At 39.0% G+C, this 9,950-nt stretch overlaps 1 protein-coding gene across 1 annotated transcript; it reads right to left on the bottom strand.

Annotated features, from left to right (window-relative positions):
* Nucleotides 1-531: 531 nt before the first annotated feature.
* LOC134607766 (hemoglobin subunit beta-3-like) lies at nt 532-2,734 on the bottom strand. The gene is made up of 3 exons (XM_063450314.1): nt 2,574-2,734; nt 1,728-1,950; nt 532-729 (listed from the first exon to the last, which is right to left on the bottom strand). Exons 1-3 carry the CDS (start codon nt 2,663-2,665, stop codon nt 598-600), a joined length of 447 nt encoding a protein of 148 aa, XP_063306384.1. The 5' UTR covers nt 2,666-2,734; the 3' UTR covers nt 532-597.
* Between the last annotated feature and the right edge of the window lie 7,216 nt (nt 2,735-9,950).

Here is a 9,950-nt window from a genome sequence, read left to right as displayed (position 1 = left end):
CAAGGACTACAATACACATCAGCCCCAATATATAGTAAAAACCAAAGAAAAGAAAAACGTTACCTGCGCTTTCTCCTTAATCCCTATGTATATTTAGACAAATGGAGGTCATTTAGTTGCTCCAATGGCCATTGGAGGGAATGCCCGCCTGCCAACGTCAAGGCAGACCCCGCTAAGCGGGTCCTAACACTGACCCTTCAGCCTGCTTCCTTGAGCTTCTGGCAAAGATATCTCTAATGAGACAGAAACTCCTAAATATGACAACCAAACAGTCCCAAAATTGATACATACTATATCATAAACTTTTACTTAAGATGGTAATATTACATGATTTAGAGCAGGAATAGTTAACAGTTAGCGTTTGAGCTGAGCTATGTCTCCTGGGAACTTTACCAATGATATATCTAAACAGTTTCTGGCTGAACATTATGGGAGTGGGATTTCAATAGAAAGCCAAAGAGTCCCTTATTTAGATGTTTTCATAGAGAGTAAACATAGCTTTGACTTTATAAAAGTTACTCCAAAGAAACGTTTTACTTGAAATCACATTTTATTAGTTGTTTCATTGTGAACATGCCGTTTTAAGTGCGAGTACATTTAGTTGTGATATTCGTGGCTAAGACCATCCACAACAACTGCAAAGAATTTCTCAACAGCAGCCTGGACTGATGGACTGAAGGAGGATCCTAATTTTCCAGCCAGAACAATCACGAACACTTCACCAAAACGCTGCAAAAGAAAGAAAATTCATTAATATTCTTTCATTTTTAATTGAATTTCACTGAAATGTTAGTTTCAATAAGTAAAAAATAATCAGGCAACTGAACCTTAACTTCAAAATGTGTATATAAAAAAAAACGGGATATAATAGCATAACATTTATAAAAAATATTTTAATTATATCACAGTGATAAAAATCATTTGGGTAAACAAGACCTACTAACAATGCTATCTTCAGTTAATATTTAAGTGACAACTGTGACAACAAATTTTCTCTTCTTTTAAAAGTTATACAAGTGTTCATTTTTAGTACATTAATTTTTTATTTTTTTATGTATATTGATTTTTTATTTTAAATAAGCTTTTTTATTTGGCTGAGTAGAAATGTTTGCTCAAATTCTACTGTTATCTGACCAAATGCTGCTCAACTAAACTTACCTGCTGTGAAACAGCAGGTAATTAACACCAAGCAGAATTTGGTAGGATAATACTAAAATCTTATTCACCCTGGCTGCTCGTCCAGACAAAAAAAAGCAATATTTTCTCAAAAACATTAATACACATATATAAAAAAATAACTTAAGTTTCATTGAATGTAATATACATTTCAAAAAAGTGAAAATGTGATGACAGTTGTCCTTTAATATTTAAATTAGGAAATGCATTGGATCCCTAAATTAGTTTTTAAAAAATTATGAAGGCTTGTGAGGCCCACTAATGAACTACAACTCCCTATGATGCTTGAGGTTGGCCAGACAACATGGAAGCTGAAGTTTTAGAATTTTACAAGAAATTCATCAAATGTAAATTGGAGACATAGTGGAGACAACTATTCATCTTAATTGTGGAGGCTAATTTAAAAAAAAATATATAATGTTATCCACTTTAATTGTGCCAGTGGGAGAGAATATCTGTTCATAACTAACAAAGTATGTCTTATTTAAGATGACCATGGTTATATAGAATTAATAATAATAATAATAATAATAATAATAATAAATACATACCCTGAAGTTTTCTGGATCCACATACAGACGGTGGGCATGGCTGTCACTGAGGTCGTGGAGAGTGGCTTTAATGGTATCCAAGTGGTGAGCAGCGTTGTCCAGAGCTCCCAGGACCCTCTTGCCGTGGGCCTGTACCTTGGCATTTCCAGCAATTGCAGCTGCGTTGGACAGGCTTCCGAAAGAACTGAAATACCTCTGGGTCCAGGGGTAGACCAGGAGCAGCCTATTAAGTGAGAAACACAATTTAAAAATATGATAAATACATAAAATAAAAAGAAATAATCTAGTTTAGGGAAGGGAAAGTCAGGGAAAACATTGCAAATGAAGTGGAAAAAATAGAAACATTGTTTCATTTTCTGTATGCTTTTTCTATGCTGACCGCCAGGTGCCAAGGGCACAGATTATAGCAATGACTAACAAGGAGCTAAGATGGAGGCACCCAGTTGCAGTATAAAGAGGTGTAGATTTCTATATCTAATTTCATATTTTCACACCTCACAAATGCATAATTGTAAAATATAGGCATAAGTAGACATAACTAGGGTTATTTGATAAAATGAGAATTGAATTTTAAATCCACATTAAATTCCCTGAATAATTAAAATTGCTGGGAATTGAGGGTTCCTTTTAAAATCTTTTAAAAAAAATCTAGTAAAATGCTAAACTAGAGAATGTCCCTCAGAGTACTACTTTGAAATCATGTTAAAGGTATATTTTATATAAGTTCACAAGAATATTACGATTACATGCTGAGATTAGTCAATTGTATTGTTTAATCAGCACATTATAGCAGGGATATTGACTAAACCGTGAGTGAGACATTTTAGGTTAAAATGTTTGAATTACCTTCCTAGAGCATCTCCACCATCATGCTCAAGATCAATTTTCTTCCATACGGCGTTGATAGTGGCCTTCTCTTCGGCTGTCCAGTGAACCATGGTGGCTGTTAGAGGGATGAGTAGCTGAGGCTTCAGATAGAAGAAGTGTAAGGTACTGAGAAACCACGATTTACCCCCAAGATTTTATAGTAAAATAAACAGACTGGAACGCCTATCGTAGTTTGCTTTGTCATACTTTTTTTTTTCCTGCTTTTGACACGAGTCCTAACAGATAAGAGGAACAATATGACTGACATTGCTATTCAGAATCAATTTGATTCTTCCATTGGATCTAAATACGCTGATCTCATGAGTTTGTACAACGAGATGCACAGAAGCAGAAAGCAGATAAGAAAATAGAACTCAGTTATAATAGATATTATAAAATTTTCATTGGTGTGACCAAGTTCATTTTCTGGCTTTAGAGTATATATTTTAAAAACAGAATGGTATTCAGTGGCTGTTAAGAAACAAATTGAGTAAGAAATATTGGGTGATTCATGTAGAAGCAAAACTGCATCGATGAACAAAAATATTAACAAATGTTAACAAAAATATATATATACTAATACTTGTTTGGCTCACTTTACAATCAACCCAAGACAACATCTTCCATTTTTTATGAACTAATTTCAATCACATATGTGTTGGTTTACAGCATTGGCAGATCTGGGTGGGGGTGCAGCAGGGTAAATGCTCCCCTACAAAGCTCCCCCATTAGCAGGAAGCTAATTGAAGGGTAACCTAATCTCTGTCCCCAGGTGCCTTCATCCAAGTTATTAAAAATGCCAGGGTCACCATTTCTTTATATATGCTGCACATGCAGGCGAAAGGAGACATTCAATTGATTTGTTAGACAGGACAGAGGGCATAGTGTCAGTGCCAAAGCAGAAGCGGCGTGCCTAGATGGATATAGGTATTTATCACTCTATGTGTCTTTTTTTATAAATTAGTACATCTGTATTTGTGTGGATGTCTGAATCCACCTTTTAGAATTTGTCATAAAATCCAGCGATGGTCCTTCTGAGCTTCGGCTCTGGGTCCTCCCTGGTTTAAAGGAAAATTGTCATCATTTTTTATTTTTTTAAATGTTTTATTTTTTTTATTAAGTATCCATATAAAAACAGGGACACAATATGTAATTATTAACACTTGCTATACAAAATTCCATCCGCAAAGCGTACATGTAACAATACACGACGACCAGATCATAAACCAGCATACTTAATCGGTGTACCCTGTGGGCAAGATACAAATAGACAATAAACTTATACAAACATTGGACAGACAAGACAAAACAAAATGGTCAAAACTATTTTTTATATAACTTTTGTGTCAATAGGTGAGTCCCCATGGGGGAATCCTGGAGAAGGTACGGTATCCTGGGTGCAACCATGCGTCAGACTATTACAAGCATGGAATACCAGAAGAGAACGAACAATCATAGTCAGAATTTTTTATTGTTATTTAAGATAAACAATTACATGTATTAGAGCCTCTATATGAATTTTCCTAACACACACATATTCAGTGCACTTCCTTGGTTTAACCTTGCTCCATGGGGGAAGCCATCTTTAATTTGTCTGTGGTCAGAATCACAGCTTATCTATGACCATACAGGTCATTTGTGTGCATTGACAAACCTTGAAACTATGCACAAAGCACAAGGCAAGTTGTAGTGTACCGCTGCAGTGCTTCACCCAGTAAAGCACTGCCATATTATGTTACATATTTTGCAGGGACCTAATAAAAGCCTACTACATGCCTTTGTCGCTGGGCCACAGCTGTACTGAGGCTCTCATTCATAGGCTGCTGCTGCCTCCGTTTTGCTAGTCTGCCACCTCTGCCCCTGGGTGGGCTCATGTCCAAATGTTGCTGTAGCTATTCTGAGTGAAAAATTTAAATATGCCACTTTAGGGTTTGTGGGGACTGAACTTGGCGCAGCAGTAACATTAACAGTCTCACACTAGGATCATTAATTTAGACTATTTACTTCCCACTCGGAGTTGGTGTAATTAAGTAGCACTGGCCATGGTTAGACACAACAGTAGCTGAACTAGGGAACCTCTCATATTTTTAAAGTGACTACCCAACTGTCTGCTTCTGCTACCTCTTCCCTGGACTTAGGTCCAAAGGCTGCTGCTGCTGCCACTGTTCTTCTGACTTAAAATTTTCCCCTTTGAGTTTTTCAGAGTAGAGCTGCAGTGCAACATTAGGGTTAAACCATTTGAGAACAGTTTAACTCCTTGAGGTAAGAGTACACCCGAGAGCCTCCTGCCACCATAACAACTTAAATTATATGAAGTTGTTATGGTGCCTAAAAAGGCTCCGTTTGACAGACAGTAATACACAGACAAGCATATACAGATTCAGGCCTAGGCTTACACAAAGACACAGACATACAGAGACACATAGAGTTAGGTACACACAGACAAACAGGCACACTATAAAATGTTTTGTTTTTTTTCGTTCTCCCAACCTGAAAGCAGGACCAGCGGCTACTAGCCTCTCCTTCTATGTCACATACAGAGTGAGGGAAAGGAGACAGCAAGCCGCCGGGCCCGGTATTGCATTTTCTGTGCTACTCCGCTGCTCAGTCACCTCGTTAACACTCGGCCGGCACGCTGTGTGTTTCCATGTTTTAGTACGTGGCTTCTGCTCCAAAGGACTGGGCAGGGGAGCAACCAGGACATCATGTCAATGCTCCTGGTACCGGCATCCTCCCCAACACACGACTGTCAGCAACTTTGTTAATTAGGTTGTTGCCGAATCAGCAATATAATAACAGTAATGGGGCCCCCTGGCTGCCAAGGGCCACAATTAATAGGCGGGGGCAGTGCATTGAATTGGGGGGAAGGCAGTGTATTAAATTGGTAGGAGGGGGCAGTGCGCGCGAGGGAGCTGAGCAGGGAAGAGCTCAGGGGAGAGCACTCCCTTGCCCCCACCTCCCACATCAGTGGATGCCTGAATCAGGGGGAGGGGCTTAAGGTGGCTGCTGGCCAGCTCCTGGTCCCCCAGGACAAGAGGCTGACATGGCATCTGACGGGGGGATTTGGAGGCGGCTTTTTTTGCCTTGTCAGCCTCGCAGTAAATACACCGCTGCCTGAGACTAATCACGAATGGGCTGTGCATATATGCTGCTTCTAGCATGTGTTTTATAAAGACGGAAATAAAGCTGATGCTGATTTAACACAGTTGACCGGTTAATCCATGAGGAGTCTAATCCCTCCAGAGCTGTTTAGTGAGAGTGGCACATGAACCACTCATTCTTTGTGAGTTGCCATTTACAAGATTTGCTACATATAGTTTGTGCACATATGGTCTGCACTATATTGTGTTATTTTTTTTTAAGGTTATATCCAGAAAATTGGTTTGAGGGGGGCTGGATATCATTATCCTTTTATACAGTTGCAAGAAAAAGTATGTGAACCCTTTGGAATGATATGGATTTCTGCACAAATTGGTCATAAAATGTGATCTGATCATCATCTAAGTCACAACAATAGACAATCACAGTCTGCTTAAACTAATAACACACAAAGAATGAAATGTTGCCATGTTTTTATTGAACACACCATGTAAACATTCACAGTGCAGGTGGAAAAAGTATGTGAACCCCTAGACTAATTACATCTCTAAGAGCTAATTGGAGTGAGATGTCAGCCAACTGGAGTCCAATCAATGAGATGAGATTGGAGGTGTTGGTTACAGTTGCCCTGCCCTATAAAAAAACACACACCAGTTCTGGGTTTGCTTTACACTAGAAGCATTAAAACCATAAATAGCACGACCTAAAAGTACAAAGGCAGGGTATAATCAGTCTTCTTCAAGTGCTTCTTTTCTTCTTGTGTATGAAGATAAGTACTTAAAACAAAGCACAGAAAAAAGCATAGTGTATAACTGTATATATTCCAAGAAATGCTTTATTGTGTACACTTACAAAATCAAGAAGTTAAAAAGGCCCATCAATATATACATCCACTGTCTGCTACCAGGTACAGATGAAACCGCCAGGATAAAAAGACAAAACTGAATAAAAAGAGTCCACAGTAAAATAATTTTCAAAAGTGAAATAAAGCTTGCCACCCTACGCGTTTCGTCTGAAAGACTTTGTCAGATTGTTGCCACAAGCCCCTGACGAAGTCTTTCAGACGAAACGCGTAGGGTGGCAAGCTTTATTTCACTTTTGAAAATGATTTTAAATATTATACAGTTATACACTATGCTTGTTTTCTGTGCTTTGTTTTAAGTACTTATCTTCATACACAAGAAGAAAAGAAGCACTTGAAGAAGACTGATTACACCCTGCCTTTTTACTTCTATGTTTGTGAGTGTTTTATAGTTCCCCTTTTTTTATGCTTTTTAGCCTTTTTTTTTTTTGTCTGCACTATTGTCTCCCTTTGTACTTTTAGGTCATGCTATTTATGGTTTTATGTATAAGATATTGAAGACATTGAGGAGTCTTCGCACTTCCTATTTTTGGGTATTTATATAAATTTTATATTTTACCTTTGTAATAGCCACAGAGGTTTTTTTTGCATTTTGTAGTGCAAATCACTTTTTTTCTGCTTGTACACTAGAAGCATTGCCTGATGTGAATGATGCCTCGCACAAAAGAGCTCTCAGAAGACCTACGATTAAGAATTGTTGACTTGCATGAAGCTGGAAAGGGTTATAAAAGTATCTCCAAAAGCCTTGCTGTTCATCAGTCCTCGATAAGACAAATTGTCTATAAATGGAGAAAGTTCAGCACTGCTGCTACTCTCCCTAGGAGTGGCCATCCTGTAAGATGACTGCAAGAGCACAGCGCAGACTGCTCAATGAGGTGAAGAAGAATCCTAGAGTGTCAGCTAAAGACTTACAAAAGTCATGTGCAAATGCTAACATCCCTGTTAGCGAATCTACAATACGTAAAACACTAAACAAGAATGGATTTCATGGGAGGATACCACAGAGGAAGCCACTGCTGTCCAAACAAAACATTGCTGCACGTTTACAGTTTGCACAAGAGCACCTGGATGTTCCACAGCAGTACTGGCAAAATATTCTGTGGAAAGATGAAACCAAAGTTGAGTTGTTTGGAAGAAACACACAACACTATGTGTGGCGAAAAAGAGGCACAGCACACCAACATCAAAACCTCATCCCAACTGTGAAGTATGGTGGTGGGGGCATCATGGTTTGGGGCTGCTTTGCTGCGTCAGGGCCTGGCCGGATTGCTATCATCGAAGGAAAAATGAATTCCCAAGTTTATCAAGACATTTTGCAGGAGAGCTTAAGGCCATCTGTCTACCAGCTGAAGCTCAACAGAAGATGTGTGTTGCAACAGGACAATGACCCAAAGCATTGAAGTAAATCAACAACAGAATGGCTTAAATAGAAGAAAATACACCTTCTGAAGTGGCCCAGTCAGAGTCCTGACCTCAACCCGATTGAGATGCTGTGGCATGACCTCAAGAAAGCGAATCACACCAGACATCCCAAGAATATTGCTGAACTGAAACAGTTCTGTAAAGAGGAATGGTCAAGACTTACTCCTGACCGTTGTGCACGTCTGATCTGCAACTACCGGAAATGTTTGGTTGAAGTTATTGCTGCAAAAGGAGGTTCAACCAGTTATTAAATCCAAGGGTTCACATACTTTTTCCACCTGCACTGTGAATGTTTACATGGTGTTTTCAATAAAAACATGGCAACATTTCATTCCTTGTGTGTTGTTAGTTTAAGCAGACTGTGATTGTCTATTGTTGTGACTTAGATGATGATCAGATCACATTTTATGACCAATTTGTGCAGAAATCCATATCATTCCAAAGGGTTCACATACTTTTTCTTGCAACTGTATTTGTATGTTAGCTACATACACCAGTTGCCAAAGGTGGTAGTGGAGCCCTGGAAAACAGTTTGCATCTCTTAAGCATGCACACCATGCTGCGCAGGTCATACTGACAAGTTGCAGAGATATTTGGAGAGAGGTCAGAGAAGGGCTACTAAACTGGTTCATGGATTGCAGGATAAAACTTACAAGGAAAGGTTATGTATAGCTTGGAGGCAAGACAGGGGAGATATGATAGAAACATTTAAATGCATAAAGAGAATCAACACAGTAAAGGAGGAGACTATATTTAAAAGAAGAAAAACTACCACAACGGGGCAACGGTTTAAAAATAATATCAGGAAGTATTACTTTACTGAGAGGGTAGCGGATGCATGGAATAGCCTTCCAGCTGAAGTGGTAGAAGTTAACACAGTAAAGGAGTTTAAGTATGTGTGGGATAGGCATAAGGCTATCCTAACTATAAGATAAGGCCAGGGACTAATGAAAGCATTTAGAAAATTGGGCAGACTAGATGGGCCGAATGGTTCTTATCTGCCGTCACATTCTATGTTTCTATTTTTCTATTTCCCTGCATTTGCCCCCAGGCCATACATTTTCCAGGCATCCACTAACCAAGGTGCAAAATCATCCAGTGCACACTCCCTTGCTATTTCCCTATCCCTGGCAATATGTAAGCCAGTGGGAGGGGTGAATAGATTAGTTTTGCATGCCCCCTTCGCACACACTTGATAAGCAGTCCCTATCTACTCACACTGCAAATAGCTCTTATCCAGACATTCACTTCACCAAAAAGAGTCCCTATCCAAACACACACTCCAATTATCCCAATCCACACTACTATTCCACAAATAGCAATTAGCAAACAAACACACACACACACACTACAACAAAAACAACCTCTTTCACACACTGCACTGTTAATAGCCCCTATCCAAACACACAATGCTCTACAAACAGCACCTATTAGCACACACAATACACCACTAATGCTAGCCGAGCACATACAATACACCACAAACAGCCCCTATCCACACATGCAATACACTGCAAACAGTTTCCTCCACACACACATACTATACTAAAGTAACTCTTCCCATTACAACAACACAAGTAGCTAACATTGGTATCCATAGGGGCATATGCAGCGCCCCATCAAACAATTGTTATAATAATAAAATTTAAAAAACTATTGCCAATGGTAACAAAGTGAATTACTGAGACTGCTTCCCTTTGGGAAATAGTTAGATTGCATATTTCCATTATAAATGGTAAACATATACCACAGAACACGGAAGTATTATACTTTACACTCCCGTTCTTCCACGGGAGCAGCACAAACTCGCTCATTGATAATAAATGATAGATGTCTGTTGAGGACAACTGGGTCATTTTAGAATTCTGAGAGAACCTCAGACATTCTCAGTGTGCCTCTTGCTGTGATATTTGAAGCACTACATTTAATCTCCAGCAGGGAGTCTGAATTGAAAGCCCAGTATGTGCTTGTTC

This window comes from Pelobates fuscus, chromosome 4 (assembly GCF_036172605.1).
Source record: "Pelobates fuscus isolate aPelFus1 chromosome 4, aPelFus1.pri, whole genome shotgun sequence".
NCBI lineage: Eukaryota > Metazoa > Chordata > Amphibia > Anura > Pelobatidae > Pelobates > Pelobates fuscus.
The sequence above is the reverse complement of the archived record's forward strand: the minus strand, read 5'-3'. Positions and strand labels throughout refer to the sequence as shown.

Coding starts and splice junctions, on each gene's coding strand:
- LOC134607766 (XM_063450314.1), bottom strand. CDS start 2,665: ATGGTTCACTGGACAGCCGAAGAGAAGGCCACTATCAACGCCGTATGG. Junction 1,951..2,573: donor GGTGGAGATGCTCTAGGAAG/GTAATTCAAACA, acceptor CTCACTTAATAG/GCTGCTCCTGGTCTACCCCT. Junction 730..1,727: donor TGGATCCAGAAAACTTCAGG/GTATGTATTTAT, acceptor TTTCTTTTGCAG/CGTTTTGGTGAAGTGTTCGT.